Consider the following 18,287-nt stretch of genomic DNA (forward strand, 5'->3'; position numbering starts at 1 on the left):
AGTTGAATGCTGCTTTTGTATCTGTTGTAACTCCCTTTCAAGGAAAATAAAGTAAAATCCATTTTATTTAAAGAATATAAGAAATCTGACACTTTACAACTGAAAAGGTGCACAGGGGACATTTTTAGGTGTATAGACATCCATCAAGTTTCTGAGAAAGTTGATTTATTAAGAAAAAAAATCATACTGTGTCTTCACAGCTGAAGGGATAAGGATCTTAGAAAAACATTAAAACTTTAGAAAAGTAATAGGGTTATGAAATTGTAGTGTTCAACATTTAAATTTAGTATTTTTTTCACTATTTTTTGTGAAGAGGGTTCCATCACAAGATGTGAAATATCGGTAACAATAAGATGTAGGTAATGAAAAGAAGTATTTTATTCAAATGTGCAGAGTTTAAGTTACACAAAAAAACCAAAGCTGTAACAATAAAGCATGGTTTTAAAAAGTAAGCCACAGTTGAAAACTATACTTCGTGTAAAATGTCACACTTTTTTGGGTGCACAGGGGACAAAATTAGCTATATAATTTAATATAACTTTAAAACTGTTTGATTCATTAAGCTGAAATTGCACACATTTATTGACTACATTGATTTGGATATAATTTGCCCCAAAATGCATTCTAAAACTAAACTGAATTAAAGTAAGGTGAGAGAAAAGAAAAAGCTTCATTATTTTGAAAACCACCCATATGTGTGCAGTGCCGGCTCAGCTGGCCACAAGGCAGCACAATAATTTTACTTATAACCATCTTTATTTCATCCTAATATCACACTCTATGCATAAGCATGATCTTTTAGGTGTGGGGTGCTAGAAAAGTCAGGCTTGGGGTCAGTGAGACCCTTTGAATAGTGTAAATCTGTATGTAATTTGTACCTATACTGGCGTGATGCAAAATGACTGCGTCTTGCTCGCGATATGTACCTAGTAGTTTTACGCAACTTGTCGTAGTACTCTGTTCTTAAAAGGTGTCTGATAACAGAAGAGCCATGTGACAGTTTTACACCATTTACCCTAGCTTTAAGGATAACAGTGTCAGCAAGCCCATGATTTAGTCTTAGAATCTGGCCATGGATACGGCCATGGCAGTTGCGGAGAAATGTAACATTTTTGGGCAAGCATGCATTGTAGGATCTGTTCACTGCTTCACATTTCTGTGTAGATGTTAAAAATTTAGTTTTTTCTATGCTTTCTGGACCAAGGAGAATTTCAATACATTTCCTGAGTAAAGTCTCATCATCATCAGTCATTTTAAGCCTGACATTGTCTGGCATATAGTTTTTTGCTTTTCTGTAGTTGCCAGAACAAACCAAGCTGTATTCAGAACATGAGGTACCACAGTAACCTTTGAAACATAGTACTATTTCTGAAATTATATTAGGCATTTTGTGTTTTATTACTTTCAAATTGCTTTTGTACTTCTTATGTGCACTTGATAGCTGTGAAACACACCTAGATTTAATAGATAGAGCAAATCTGTTTTTAGATTAGACTTCTGTTTACCACGGAACATTTTGTCACTAAATGGTGCCCGGTTAATTTGCCTTTTTAGAGAATTTGCTAGGTGCCTCACATCTTTCAAGTGCACAGTTTTAGTTCCTTGACCTTTGTCTACATCAGAATGACCTTTAGAATCTCCATCACCTGTGTGGTGTGAAATCTGAAGATCTTTAGTAATATCCTTAGATACCATTTCATTTCATTTGAGCAGAGACCAGGTGTGCAGTATCAACACCTTTTTAGTTACATTTTGACATGAATAGTTGGAGAGAACTTGAATACCATAGCCATGAGATATGACTTTAGCTATAGAATGCAAAAATATGCAGTATTGTTGCATTTGAGATGAAAAAAAAGACAATTTTCCCATTTTTTTCTGAAAAATAAGCTTTTTTTTTTAACAAAAAAAAAATTCACTAAACACTAATTTTGTTCTATATTTTATCACAGTTGCATAATTATAAGTTTTTTTCAGTGTGGTTGTCTATTCCGCACTTGCTGGTGGTATATTTGATGTAATATCTTACGGGTTTTTTGAAAAAACAGCGTTTAATGACTATATGTGATTCAGCCAAATTTAACGGCTTAAACCGCAGTCTTTGGACAAAATGATGGCTGTACAAAAATAGTGATTTTGAGAAAACTACTGGTTTGTTTGGGCTGAAACTTGTTTTATAAGCTGAATATAGATGAAACTTCACATAGAGAGCAAAAAAGCTGAAAAAAAAAATTCATGTTTCCTTATAGGCATACAGACACTAAATAGCCTGAGCACCTATGAAAAAATGGTAGTCGCATAATGGCGGATTCAAATAGTTCTCAGTTTTTTTTGCTGTAAGAAGGATTTTCCTTGAAATCATTGCTATATATTGGTTGAAATCATATTGCATGCCTATACTTGACATACTGGTAGCATTTGCATGTTGAAAAAAGACTCCAAACTGATTTAACATGTGAAATTTATTCATACACCCCTACCCTAAATTGTGATTGTCATTTCAGTGTAAAAATTACGATGTGTCCGTTTGACCAGAAATATTTTTCTTGCATCAAACATGACCCCTACTTTTCTTTGGATATTTTTACAGTATTAATGTTGATCTACAAGAAAATGTAAGCTAAAGAAATTTAAAATGGGTCTAGGTGTGTATTGCAGCATTGTGAAAACTTGTCATTTTATATAGAATATAAAGTGGTGGCTATTTAGTGTGTTATAACCTTTTAGCAACTGTCATAGAGACCACTTGCAGAGGAAACGGTGATGCGTTATAATAACACACTCGTGACATTTTCAAAAAAACGTATTACAAACGTTATTTATGAGAGATCATAAATGGCACATGTGAAGAAACAGCTAAGACATTTTTTTAATTGAAATACTGTAATCGAATTTGCAATTTTCTTTTCCAAATTAAGATCTCATAATTATCGTCTCAATTTTATGAAAATGCTATCTTATTTCCTTTATTTGCATGCAAACAACTGCTGATTAAAATATTAAGATCTCATAATTATCTCCTCGATCCTGCAGAAAAAGAAGTAATAATTAATAACAATTTTGATCAATAAAATTTTTCTTCCACCTGTCATCAATAATTAATCTCATTATCAGATTAAATATACCGACAAACAAACATTTAAGATAGTTCGGGAATAGACTATGCAATTTTCACGATGTGAGAAAATTTTTAATTAACCGATACATTCTGACCGCCGATGGTGTGAAAAATTTTGACACCTCTGCTCGAGTTTGCCATAAGCAACAAAGAGTAAGTTAATACACAGGGACCAGGTGTCATACTCGAGCGATCGAGTTATCGATGCTCGACCCAGCCATGGTAATTTCACATAGAAAATAGAAGGAAATCGGCCGGGACCACATGAATTGCTCGAGCGAGCCCGGGTGCTCGAGTCATCGATGCTCGAGCGAGCGGTGTTTCACTGTAAATTAAATTTTTTGAAACAAAGTCTCAATTAAGGTCTGAAATGGAGATTAATGTGCATTAATATTATTCTACACAACTCATAATGTAAATTCCTTACCCCACCCACTTTCATATACAAATGCTGATCATTTGGACAGGAAAAACAGAAAAGTGACATGCATCAATCATATAAATTTACACTTACCAAAATAATGTAGATTGATGTTATCAAATAAATAAGTAAGTTTTTTTCATCCAATTTTCAATGAAATAAATCCGATTTTGTAGCAGTTCTATTTGGCAAACTTTTGAAGAAAATGGCGTAACTGCATAAAGGGGAAATAACTTTAATGCAACAAAAATATGAGTATTATGATATATTATATATGATGTGTGCGTAGTATGTATTTATTGTGATTATATTTAAGTCCATTTTAGAACAATTTGGGACTGGAATTATAAGCATTTATACGCTGTTACGTCCGTAAAAAGAAGCACATCAAACAAATTTTGGCTTGATTTTTAGCTCATCTAATTTTTTGAAAAAAAATGATGAGTTATTGTCATCACTTGAGCGGTTGTCGGCGTCGGCGTCGGCGTCTGCGTCTGCGTCGGCGTCGGCGTTGCCTGGTAGTTTTGTGTTTAGGTCAGCTTTTCTCCTGAACTATCAAAGCTATTGCTTTGAAACTTGGAATACTTGTTCACCATCATAAGCTGACCCTGTATAGCAAGAAACATAACTCATCTTGCTTTTTGCAAGATTTATGGCCCCTTTTGTACTTAGAAAATATCAGATTTCTTGGTTAAGTTTTATGTTTAGGTCAACTTTTCTCCTTAACTATCAAAGCTATTGCTTTGAAACTTGGAATACTTGTTCACCATCATAAGCAGAGCCTGTACATCAAGAAACATAACTCCATCTTGCTTTTTGCAAGAATTATTGCCCCTTTTGGACTTAGAAAATCAGTTTTCTTGGTTAAATTTTATGTTTAGGTCAGCTTTTATCCTAAACTATCAAAGCTATTGCTTTAAAACTTGCAACACTTGTTCACCATCATAAGCTGACCCTGTACAGCAAGAAACATAACTCCATCCTGCTTTTTGCAAGATTTATGGCCCCTTTTGGACTTAGAAAATATCAGATTTCTTGGTTAAGTTTTATGTTTAGGTCAACTTTTTCTCTTAAACCATCAAAGCTATTGCTTTAAAACTTGCAACTCTTGTTTACCATCATAAGCTGACCCTGTACAGCAAGCAACATAACTCCATCCTGCTTTTTGCAATAATTATTGCCCCTTTTGGACTTAGAAAAAAACCTTTTATTGGTTGAATATTATGTTTAAGTCAACTTTTCTCATAAACTATCAAAGCTATTGCTTTAAAACTTGCAACAGTTTTTCACCATCATAAGTGGACACTGTACATCAAGAAACATAACTCTATCCTGCTTTTTGCAAGAATGATGGCCCTTTTTAGGCTTAGAAAGTCATGGGTAGGACAATATTTCTATTATACAAAAAAAATCAGATGAGCGTCAGCACTCGCATGGCGGTGCTTTTGTTTTCAGTGGGCGAGCGCAAGCCAAAAACATAAAAAAAAATTTTTTTTGTGTTTCTGAACATATACGAGCGGCAAATCCGATGAACAACTTTTTAATTTGGTGAAGCCTTATACAAAATACTTAAAATTTATTTCAAGTTCTGCACATTTGACTATAGATACTGTATATAACATCAGGCGCAGTAATCTTAGTGTTTATTTAGTACAATGAAAGAATTGTACACCAAAGTGAGGTTTTGAATCCACAGCTGTTGAACTGTTACTGTTAGGGGTAAGTGATTCAAAGCCAGCTTTGCCACTGAGGCCCCTGAATTAAGAGTCTGACTCACAGCCCTGTAAGTATTCCATAACAATTTAAAAAAGCAAAACCAGATTATTCTGTATTCAGAATGGCCTTTGACCCGAAACAAGATTATTCTGTATTCAGAATGACCTTTGACCTTTTGCTTGAATACATGTATCTATAGAAAGAACTGAGTACTGGTGTGAGTGGATGATAATATGGTCCGGTACAAATACTGAAAAAAGCAAACATCAAAATGAGGCATATCAATATCAATAATGATGGTAAACATTTAATTTTCCAGAGAATAAATATGACAGCTGTAGAAGAGGAAGTCTGGTGTGAGGTGAGCGACGATGAGACGTATAATCCGGGTAAGGAAAAGAAAGGAACTTGGGAGCCCAAGGCAGAAGATATTCTTAAAGTGTTTGAACAGCTTCAATCTAAGAAGGTAACTTTATGTATAGCGGCTTTATTCATTCAGGGTAGAAGAATGTTTTTGTGAAGATAGATTAGTTTTCAAAATACATAATAAAACTTGAATGGAATTGGGTTTTTGTTTTGGTTGACTTAGATGAAAATTGTCAGAATATGAAATAACTTTTTCATTAATTGTTGTTTGACTACTAAAAGTCTGCTCTATCAAATCTTTATTTGTGAAGTTGTAAACTAATTTGTAGGTAAAATCTTTATATATAACTTCAGTCATTATTATTATACCAGATTTATATTATTATACCAGATTTATATAGGTCCCTTCCAATTAAAGGCACTTTACATTGCACAAAGGCAGCCACTCTGGGCGCTAAATTCATTCTCTACTAGTACAGACACAGTGCGATCTGACCAGAGGGACAGAGTGAGATAAAGCCCCCTTTTTAGATACAGGCCATTTCGGCTAACTTAGCCTAACTTTTTGAGAATAGACAGTCTGGTTCTCTGACGTGCCGGGTGTATAACACCAATACACGCAAAGCCGTCTTTCCTTGGAAGTACAGGCCTCTAAGTCATAGGGCTTTTTTCCCAGTAAAACTACATCTTTCTGGTAAAAGGAGACATTCCCAAAGCAAATCATAAGTATTGTTTTTCCCAGTTCTGAACTAAAAATTTCCCATTGACTGTTAGATTTTAGGATTTTTGTTGTTTTGTCAATTATTTTGTTACTTTTTAGCTCAATTGTCATGTAGTGACAGGGTGAGCTTTTGTGATCGCCCTTCGTCCGTCCACAATTTCCTTGTGGACACGATAGAGACCACATTTTGTATTTGATTTTAATCAATCTTGCACACAACTTGTATTGGCATTATATCTCGGTTCCTTTCGAGAACTGCCATATCCCATCATGGGTTCCAGAGATATGGCCCCTTAAACGGCCAAAATTTACCATTTTTGGCTTGTGAACACGATAGAGACTACATTTTGCAATCAACTTTACTCAAACTTGCACACAACTTGTATTTGCGTAATATCTCGTTTCCTTTCGAAAACTGGCCAGATTCCATCATAGGTTCGAGAGTTATGGCCCCTTAAAGGGCCAAAATTTGCTATTTTTGGCTTGTGAACACGATAGAGACCACATTTTGCAATCAACTTTAATCAAACTTGCACACAACTTGTATTGGCATGATATCTCGGTTCCTTTCGAAAACTGGCCAGATCTCATTATGGGTTGCAGAGTTATGGTCCCTTAAAGGGCCAGAATTTGCTATTTTTGGCTTGTGAACACGATAGAGACAACATTTTGCAATCAACTTTAATCAAACTTGCAGACAACTTGTATTGTCATAATATCTCAATTCCTTTCTAAAACTGGCCAGCTCCCATCATGGGTTCTAGAGTTATGGCCCCTTAAAAGGCCAAAATTTGCTATTTTGGCTTTTGCAGCCATATAGAGACTTCATTTATTGTTTGATTTGATACAAAAACATGATAAATGCCGTATTTTGCATTCAACTTAAGAAATCATGTACACAACTTAAATCACAATAAGATATCAGTTCCCATTGCTTGAAGGTCAAAGTCACACATTTAGGTCAAGGTCAGTACTTATCCATAAAATGGTTATATCTCTGCAACTATTGATGATATTGGTTTTGAAACTTAATGAATGTCATCAGGTTGACCTAGACGCTATGCACTTATTATATATGTCTGATTACCTCCCCTGATTTTAATAAAAATAGATTTATATCAGTAAATTCTTATAGGACTCGGTTGAAATTTCATTATTGTCATTAGTTGGACTGAGACAATCAGGGTAGGTAACTATGGTCTGGACTGATTTTGTGTCAAATTACCTCCCTTTATTTCAAATCAAAATGGGTATATCTCCATAACTAATGAAGATACTGATCTGAAAATTCATTTATGCCATTAGATGGACTTGGACAATCAGTGTAGATACATATTGACTGAATTTATGACAAATTACCTCCCTTTATTTTTTTATGTAAATGAATATATACCTTAGCAGCTTCTAATAAGATTGATTGAAACATTATTTATGTCTTCCATGGTAAGAAATAGTCATGTTAGATAACTCTTGATTGAATGCGTATCAATATGAATACTTTCCTAATATATCTATAAGGCCTGTACTCTGTATTTTCTACATGCATATACCAATACATGATTACCTCCCCTGATTTTATTGAAAAAATTGGTTTATCTCGGTAAGCATTTGAAATTTCATTGTTGTCATTAGTTGGACTGAGACAATCAGGGTAGATAACTATGGACTGATTTTATGTCAAATTACCTCCCTTTGTTTCAAATTAAAATGGGTTTATCTCAGTAACCATTGAAGATACTGATTTTAAATTTCATTTATGCCATCAGATGGACTCGGACAATCAGGTTGGATATGTTTTGACTGAATTTATGACAAATTACCTCCCTTTATTTTGTGTAAATGAATAGACCTCAGCAGCATCTAATGAGATTGGTTTTATATGTTATTTATGTATTCCAGGGTAAGGAATAGTCATGCTAGTACAAAAATGCAGTATTTGAGCCTAGGACCCTCAAACTTGGTTTGGAGATTGACCCTGACAGGTGACCCATACATGTAGGTCAAAAGGAACAGTTACAAGAAAATATTTAACATGATGATATTTAATGTGTATGCCTATGTAATCTATGTCAAAACCTAATCTTATCATTAAGAGCAATGGTACTCAGGTGAGCGATATAGTTAAGCTTTCATGTGTGTTTTAATTAAATAGACAACACTTACTTTTGAACAATGATTAAAATGCCATTCCACAAATATCCAAAAATTATTTAACCAGAGTTGGTTGCTTTCCTAAATGGATGGAAAAACAGCCTGAGTAAATACATTTTGTCTTCTAAAATCAGGTAATGTTAGGAGTAAAATATTGTTTTATAGGTTTTCAATCACATTGTACTGTGTGGTCACCTTTCATCATGTTGGCGTGATTTTTCTTTGTAGGTGTTGGACTTGCACTGGAAGTGTCCGGGACGTCGACATCCAGATTCCGATGTGAAAGAGGAAGAGGTAACAAAAGAAGAACAAGTGATAACACCAGTGAAGCAAGAGGAGAAAAAGTGAGTGCTGTTACATACATGTATACTGTGAATTTCACCATTTGAGTCATACCATGAATCAACATATAATAAACCCTGTCAGTCTGTGTGGGTTAAGTGTTCCCACTGCTTTTTTGTGACTTGGGATATTTGTTGTGTTACCTAAAAAAGCTAAGAGTACAAAATGAGAACTGGGGTTACACGTACGACAGATGGTTTGATACAAACGAACTATTGCTCTGGAAAACACAGCTACAAGAAATTCTGGACCTAAGCCATTTAAAACTTTTTAATGTTTTTTCTTTCGTGGTACATACATGTATCCCATACTTGATAACATCACACATTGTAGTGCTTATTGTTGATTTGGGTTTGTTTCCTGTCCCTTTTTTTGTGCAAAGGGCGCCATAACGATACACATGCACTGCGACATGTAATAAAGACAGTTTGTATGATGTCAGTGCTAACCATGTGTTTGATTGTGTTAACAAAGTCCATAGTGCTAAAGGAAGCAGTAATGCACAAAGAAAATCCAGTCAGGTTTGGTTTTACGGGATAAAGATAATTATACTACAGTTTTACGGCTATATATAAACTACCTCACAGATAAAAATAACCAGATTCTGCCAGCTGGGATTCTGATTATTTGATTATTAAGTCAAAAACAGCCTTAATAGATTTCATATCTGCATGGACATACGTTTTGTATGGTTTAGTCCATTTTGGTTTGTGAAAAATGTAGAAGTGTACTTGAATGAGAACACTGCTACTCTACTACACAGGTAGCTTATATGTCTTTTTTATTGCCATTTACTGTTGAAATAAAAGGCTGATACTGACAGCAGTCCATTTGAGAATAAAATGTTAAACCTGGTTAGAAATTTTAAAAAGTACTGGTATAACTGACTGCTGTTGCATCACTCAATGAAATGTTGCTGAGTGATGTTACATGGAGATAATTATCAAGGAAAGACTAATTGCTCAGTACTTATAAATAAAGATCCTCATGAAAGGATAATGCTTTGGTAGCTATGTGCTTACCAAATGCCGATGGCATTCTCTGTTATCCTGTCCAGTGTAAGAAAACTCTGTATATATATTTTCAGACCCAGCATACCAAATGAGTTTGATTTTGATGAAGATGATATAGGAGGTACCAAGGCTGTTCTTACACCAAGGAGGACTCCAGGTAGGATCACTCTTTCAGAAAAATGGGCCTCCATTTGTTTTCTGTCTCTTTGTTAGCAATTTACTTTTTATAAAAAAAGAAACAACCTAAGAATGCTTTGGTCTTTGTTCCTCACTTGATGGGCACATTACTGAAGATAAGTGTGTAAATGGTCAAGGCCACAGTGACTTGCACAAAAAACATTCTGCTCAATATCTTGAACCTTTAAGTACGATCAACAAATTTACAGTGTTGTCACTGGCATTTAAAGTAAAAATAGGGGTGAAAACTGAGTTTTTCTTGCACTTGTGCACCCCCTCACAAAGTGAGGATATAACAGCTGTCTCCAAAACTGGGAGTGGGGCGTATGTTCTCCATGACTATTTGATAAAAGACGTTGTTAGCAGTTACTTGCAGAGAACAGGTTTGTACTGGTACTGAATCCAGGAACACGGGTTATGTTAACTGTGTGCTGTTACATGACTGAAATACTGGTGAAAAATGGTGTTAAATCCAAAACAAAAGAACAACAAAAAACATTGCTAAGTAGTAGAGATTGACCCTTATTAATTTTGTGGTTAGTGGGTGAAAGGTCAAGGTGAAGGGTATTTTAGGCTTTCAGTTGAAAATAAGACAGAGTAACGGGGGCCTCTATGGCCGAGTGGTTATGGTCGCTGACTTCAAATCACTTGCCCCTCATCGATGTGGGTTCGAGCCTCACTCATGCGTTGAATTCTTCATGTGTGGAAGCCATCCAGCTGGCTTACGGAAGGTCAGTGGTTCTACCCAGGTGATGAAATAATGCATGGAGGGGCACCTGGGGTCTTCCTCCACCATCAAAGCTGGAAAGTCGCCATATGACAAGATAAATAAAATAAGACTCAGTAACAGTTATAAAATTAGTGGAAAATAATCCTACATTGTCTTGAGAAAATATAAAACTTTTAAATCTTATGAAACATATTATATTACTTAACTGAAGGCATTTTCATCTTCTTGTTTCAAAAAATACAAATCAAACCTAAAATTAGAATTTAAGTAAAACTCATTGAAAGTCAGACTGGAATTCTCCCTTTAGAAACTTGTGTTAATTTCTTTAAACTTTTGTAGGATCTGTACCGAAGTCGCAGAAGAAGGAAGCAAAGATGGACAAGATCCTTAAGGACATGATGCAGCAGCGTAAACTACAGGCCGCTGAGAGGGAGGCTCGTAAACTTGCTGGGAACAAATCCCCACGTACACCTGCCAGTCCTGGTAGAGCTCGGATAAGTAGTCCTGCTGGATCCCCGCGCACCCCTAATAGACAGTCACCTGTGAGGATAGGTGCTAATCCGCCAGACCCAATCACTACTACTCCTGTCAGACCACCAGCCGATACACAGAATGCAATACGTGCAACTAAAATTGAACCAAATAACACTTCAAATGTTACCAATAACAGAACTCATGATAATGACTTTAATAGTTTGAGTACCAGTCAAAGCATTCAGACGCCACAGTCCGCAGCTTCAGCAGTACCTTCAAGTCATTATGGGACCCAGTCTACAAATGTAGGGGAGGCAAATTCATCACAAGCAAGTCAAAGGGAGGTTATTTCACAAACAGTGCACAGAGAGGTTACTTCATCGCCACAGACTGTGAACCAGACTCCGCAAGGGAGAACTGTTGAACCTAAAGTGGAAAATACTGGTATAAAATCAGAGGCACCAGAACCTGTCACAGAAAAGATGGATACAAGTTGATACAGGTTTTTTAATAAAGCATTGAAATCTTTCAGGCCATATTAATAGTAAAACACTTGATGTCAAGCTGGAATGAGCGAATAGCTCAATTTTTTAAGGGTTTTATGTGATCCTAACGTCATAAGGAAAATGGCCAGGAGCAGCATGGGTTTTTTGAGTTGACTCAGATTCTAGAGCAACTCAGATTCTAGAGTGTAAGGTGTTTCACTGTTACTGTAATGTCAGATATTTTTCCAAGAGATTATTCTTTATTTTTGCTAATTTGCAGTTCCCTTTCCTTGCAAGAACCTTAATCCACATGTACATGTATGTGCAATAGAAAACAGTGAATTTAACAGCAGACCTTAAAGTTATCATGAAGTAACCATATTTGTGGACAGTAATGATCATATGCTTTTCAGTTGCTTGTTTGTGATGTTGAAGCAAAACACTTGATGTAAAACATGAACACAACTTGATATTTAAGGGGTTCCACCTATTTTCATGATTTTGAATAAAAAATTAAATTTCACAAATCGATACAAGCCAATACTAAAATTTTAGAAATATTTGCAAAGCGAAAATAACTGATTTTACAGTGATCATATTGAAAAACACTTAAGTGTAACTGTGTAAGACCACATAGTTTTATGAAAAATTTATTTAGTTTCCACTACCAGTATTTTTGTTAAGAGATTGCACTTTTTCAGAGCATATCTTGCAACTCGTAATTTTTTAGCAAATCAAAAAATACCAAAGGGTTTTTATTTCCTTATGCATTAGAGCTGAAACAAAAAATGACTAGAGTTTGGGTAAGATACTAATATTCAAAGTCTTCAAGTTTGTTTCCATTGTAGAAATAAGTTGTGTATTTGAATAAACAGCATGGTTGACCGTATTAGTGCAAAGGTTCAGAACATCTTGTAGTCTGCTAGTTCTAGACGATAAAGACTTCTAATTCTAGCTCAGGTAGATTTTAAGTTATCTGCCTTTCTTCTTTTAATTCATATTTGTTTGCCAGAAGAATAACTTAAGTAAATAGAATTTTGGTAGAGGGCTGTCATAAGAAGTCAAATGCCCAGGAACTGTAACTCTAGCATCAGTAGTATTTTAATTATTTCTCAGCCCTGCCTTGTTCTTTTTATAGAAGACTAAATACCCAGCGTAGTAAGTTTAGAGGAAGTGAAGTGGATAAGAATCTTAACTCTTAGCCTGTTAAATTTCTAAAATGGACTGTTTTTCATCATTCAATTTGGGCAATACCATTTTTTATTCGAAGGGGTGTTCACTGGAAATTTACTGACTGAATGGCCAAAAGTGCAGATCATGATTAGAGTGCACATATGTGCAGGCTGATCATGATCTGCACTAGTCACAAAGGCAGAATCAATAGTGTCTAGCATTGTAAGGGTCAAAACTTAGTCTGAAGACTGCTTATTTGGAGCATACCTTGAAAAATTTGAACGACAGTTATTTATTTTTCAAAAATCTTTCTTACAGTTGTTTTGATAACTCTCATAGTCATAACGGCATTGTTTTTCTCTTTTTTATGCCCCCGAGGGGAGGCATATAGTTTTTGAACCGTCTGTCAGTCTGTCCGCAATTTTCTGTCGGTCTGTGAGTCTGTACTCAATTTTCGTGTCCGGTCCATATTTTTGTCATCCATAGATGGATTTTCAAATAACTTGGCATGAATGTGTACCACAGTAAGACAACGTGTCGCGCGCAAGACCCAGGTCCGTAGCTCAAAGGTCAAGGTCACACTTAGACGTTAAAGGTCATTTTTCATGATAGTGCATTCGTTTCCTGTCCATATCTTTGTCATCCATGGATGGATTTTGAAATAACTTGGCATGAATGTGTTCCACAGTAAGACGACATGTCGCGCGCAAGACCCAGGTCCGTAGCTCAAAGGTCAAGATCACACTTAGACGTTAAAGGTCATTTTTCATGATAGTGCATTCGTGTCCGGTCCATATCTTTGTCATCCATGGATGGATTTTCAAATAACTTGGCATGAATGTGTACCACAGTAAGACGACATGTCGCGCGCAAGACCCAGGTCCGTAGCTCAAAAGTCAAGGTCACACTTAGACGTTAAAGGTCATATTTCATGATAGTGCAATGATGGGCATGTCCGGTCCATATCTTTGTCATTCATGCATGGATTTTAAAATAACTACGCATGAATGTGTGGCACAGTAAGACGACGTGTCGCGCGCAAGACCCATGTCCGTAGGTCAAAGGTCCTAAACCATAACATCGGCCATAACTATTCATTCAAAGTGCCATCGGGGGCATGTGTCATCCTATGGAGACAGCTTGTTTTCACAGGTTTTACAAATATTGAGAAACAGTTTCACTATGTTGGTTTGAAGCATAATATTTCTTTAACCTCTTTCATATATAACTGAAATGGAAATCACCATTACTGTATCATCTACTGTTCTTAAAACTATGAGCAGTTTTGAAAAATTCAGTTCCAAGCTGAAATCTTTCTATGTTGAGTAGGACTCACCTTTGCACAGTGCTCAAGATAAGCTATTGTGATCATCCTGTGACTGCTAGCAGTTCGACTCTTATTACTGTAGATGTTACAGTTTTAGCCCAATCTTAATTAAACTTGGTCAGAACATCACCCTCAATTATATCATGAGGGAGTTTGTCAATAATCCATCTAGGATCAAAAACTAGGTCACTAGGTTGGCTCGTAGTAAAACCTTACCTACTCTCTAGATACCACATTTTGTCGTTCATCTTCTTGAAACTTTTTTCAGAATGTTTGTCAGTATGAAATCTAAGTCAATTATCTGAAGTAAAAAACGAGGTCACTAGGTCAAATCATTGCCGATATATGTCTGATTCTCCCACCTATTCCACTCAGTCTTCTGAGACATGGTTAGCAGTTTCTTACGAAGAGCTGACTTAACTTTATTAGTCCTCTACTGGTTGAAAACCAGTTTCGGGTGACTATATGAATGCGCTTTTCCGTCACTCCGTCGTCCGTCTGCAATTTCGTGCCCGGTCCATAACTCTGTCATCCAAGTAGGGATTTTAATATTACTTGGCAAAATGTTCCCCATAATGAGACGACTTGTCATGTTCAAAACCCGGACCCTTAGCTTAAAGGTCAAGGTCATAGTTGGAGGTCAAAGGTCAACAGGGCTTTTTTCCTGTCCGGTCCATAACTGTGCCATCCATGAAGGGATTTTAATATTACTTGGCACAATTGTACCTCATAATAAGATGATGTGTCTTGCACAACTTTCAGACCCCTAGCTTTAAGGTCAAGGTCACACTTGGCAGTCATAAGTTAACATGGCATGAACAGGGTCTGTTTCGTTTCCGGTTCATAACTCTGTCATTTATGAAGGGATTTTAATATCACTTGGCACAAATGTTCCCCATAGAGGTCAGAGGTCAACATGCATGGTTCACACAGGTCCTTGAAAGTCCTTGAATTTGATCCTAAGTCCTTGAAAAGTCCTTGATTTTTTTTCTTCCAAAAATCCCCTGAAAAAGTACTTGAATTTGGAAAAAATAGGTAGAAAAGTCCTTAAATTTTGCTAAAAACGGGGGTGCAATCGTATTGTAGGGGAAAAATAAGAAAAATAAATAATAAATAAGTCAAAACGAGCGAAAAAATGGTGTAAAATAGAAATACATGCACACCCACGGAGGGAACGCTAGTTGGACACCGTTTCGGTACGGAAGTTAGATACGGAATAGCGATTTTCACAACGTTAAAATACGGAATAGCGATTTTCACAACGTTAAAATATTATGCGCAAGGTCATTGTAGCATGACTTATCAACAACAACAATGTGTGGCCCAAAACATAAATGTAGTTTCGCCAATAAAAGGCTTATACAGGATGATTATTCATTGTGGTTAAAGGAGTTTAAGTCAGACAAGCATAAGTGTATGTGATAAACTCATTGATGTCGGAACTATGGGAGAAAGTGCGTTGAAATCACACGCGAAAACAAGAATTGAAGTCCCTTGAGGACAAATTGAAAACTAGTCTTGAGAGCTTGAAAGACTTATAAGAAACATGTACTAAGTATGTATACAGGCAAATATAGCTCATCAAAGGTAATCCCATTGAAGATCTCATAAAGGTTAAAATATGCTATTGTAGCTTATGGAAAATAAAACTGTTCTGTAACTTTTCTTCTGTCATAATGCCTTATGAAGAGCCTAAATGGTTTTGTAATTTAAGATTTAAAGCGATTAAAATAGTCCTTGAAAATCCGTAAAAAGTCCTTGAATTTTTTTTACCAAGTCCTGTATGAACCATGACATGGCTTTTTTCCTGTTCGTCCATAACTCTACCATCCATGAAGGGATTTTAATATTACTCGGCACAAATGTGTGCCATGCACAAAACCGGGACCCCTCACTCAAAGGTCAAGGTCACAATTGGAGGTCAAAGGTCAATAGGGTTTTTTTCCTGTCTGGTCCAGAACTCTGTCATCCATCAAGGGAATTAAATATTACTTGGCGTAATTGTTCCCAATGATGAGACGAGGTATCATGCACAACACCCAGAACCCTAGCATAAGGTCAAGGTCACACTTTGAGATCAAAGGTCAATAGGATTTTTTCCTCTTCATGCATGGAGGGATTTTGATATAACTTGGCACAAATGTTCACCACCATGAGACGGATTGTCATGCGCAAGAACCAGGCCCTAGGTCTAAGGTCAAGGTCACACATAGAGGTCAAAGTCAAATTCAAGAATGACTTTATGGGAGCATTTCTTCTTCATGCATGGAGAGATTTTGATGTAACTTGTAACAAATGTTCACCACCATGAGGCACCCTTGTTTTTAGAATTAAGCCCTTTGTTGTTACTATAAATAGATTATATTGTAACTTTTTTATTACTGGTCATAGGGAAGAATTGAGACCATTTTTCTGTGGTACAGCATGGATGTTACATCTAATTTTTAGGTGTATTTTGAAAATCTCTACCTGGTAAAGAGTTTCTTATGGAATTATATTATATAGATTTTTTTAGCTCGACTATTCGAAGAATAAATAGAGCTATCCTACTCACCACGGTGTCGGCGCCGGCGTCACACCTTGGTTAAGTTTTTCGTACCAGTCCACATTTTGACAAAGTCTTTTGAGATAAAGCTTTGAAACTTTCAGCAATTGTTTACCATCACCATGTCCAGTTACAGGCAAGAGCACATAACTCCATCAATGATTTTGGCTGAATTATGGCCCATTTTGACTTAGAATTCATGGTTAAGTTTTTCGTACCGGTTCACATTTTGACAAAGTCTTTTGAGATAAAGCTTTGAAACTTTCAACACGTTTACCATCACCATGTCCTGTTATAGGCAGAGTACATAACTCCATCAAGGATTTTGGCTGAATTATGGCCCCTTTCGACTTAGAAATCTTGGTTAAGTTTTTCGTACCAGTTCATATTTTGACAAAGTCTATTGAGATAAAGCTTTGAAACTTTACACTTGTTTTCCATCACCATGTCCTGTTATAGGCAAGTTGACATAACTCCATCAAGGATTTAGGTTGAATTATGGCCCCTTTTGACTTAGAAATCTTGGTTAAGTTTTTCGTACCAGTTCATATTTTGTGTAAAGTGTTTGACATATGGCTTTGAAACGTTTATCACTTGTTCAGTATTATAGTCTCTATCTGTAGGCAAGAGTACATAACTCTGTCTTGTATTTTGGTTGAATTATGGCCCTTTTTGGACTTGGAAATTGGTTTTGTTTTCATACAAGTCCACGTTTTGTCAAAATTATTTGACATATGGCTTTTAAACTTTGAACACTTGTATTAGTTTATTATCATGATTTCCATCTGTAGGCAAGAGTACATAATGCTGACAACTATTTTTGCCGAATTATGTCCCTTTTTGGACTTTGAAATCAGTTAAATTTTTCATACGATTCCATATTTTGATTAAACTGTTTAACTTTGAAACTTTGAACAGTTCATTACCATCATGGTCACACATTGCCATTAATGCAAGACTGATCGAAATAACAAAAACAGGAGCATGGTTTGACTCATCTATTTTTAGCTCACCTGAGCACGAAGTGCTCAAAGGTGAGATTTTGTGATCGCCCCGTGTCCGTCGTCCATCCGTCATCCGTCATCAACAATTTGACTGTTAACACTCTAGAGGTCACATTTTTGGCCCGATCTTAATGAAACTTGGTCAGAATGTTACCCTCAATAAAATCTTAGACGAGTTTGATATTGGGTCATCTGGGGTCAAAACCTAGGTCATCAGGTCAGATCAAAGGAAAAGCTTGTTAACACACTAGAGGTCACAATTTTGGCCCAATCTTAATGAAACTTGGTCAGAATGTTACCCTTAGTAAAATCTTGAAAGATTTCGATATTGGGTCATCTGGGGTCAGAAACTAGGTCACCAGGTCAAATCAAAGGAGAAGCTTGTTAACACTCTAGAGATCACATTTTGGCCCAGTCTTAATGAAACTTAGTCAGAATGTTACCCTTAATAAAATCTTGGACGAGTTCGATATTGGGTCATCTGGGTTCAAAAACTAGGTCACCAGATCAAATCAAAGGAAAAG

At 36.1% G+C, this 18,287-nt stretch overlaps 1 protein-coding gene across 2 annotated transcripts in view; it reads left to right on the forward strand.

The window, feature by feature from the left end:
• The window catches only part of LOC123534580 (uncharacterized), a 36,243-nt gene extending 20,366 nt beyond the window's left edge, over positions 1 to 15,877 (forward strand). For both annotated transcript variants that reach the window (XM_045316889.2, XM_053519324.1), the window contains exons 2-5: positions 5,575 to 5,721; positions 8,722 to 8,837; positions 9,923 to 10,005; positions 11,095 to 15,877. In XM_045316889.2, the coding sequence (XP_045172824.2) occupies positions 5,584 to 5,721; positions 8,722 to 8,837; positions 9,923 to 10,005; positions 11,095 to 11,726 (969 nt within the window). In that variant the 5' untranslated portion in view covers positions 5,575 to 5,583 and the 3' untranslated portion in view covers positions 11,727 to 15,877. The remainder of the gene's footprint in view (positions 1 to 5,574; positions 5,722 to 8,721; positions 8,838 to 9,922; positions 10,006 to 11,094) is intronic.
• Positions 15,878 to 18,287: the final 2,410 nt, after the last annotated feature.

The sequence above is a fragment of the Mercenaria mercenaria genome, chromosome 12, assembly GCF_021730395.1.
Source record: "Mercenaria mercenaria strain notata chromosome 12, MADL_Memer_1, whole genome shotgun sequence".
NCBI lineage: Eukaryota > Metazoa > Mollusca > Bivalvia > Venerida > Veneridae > Mercenaria > Mercenaria mercenaria.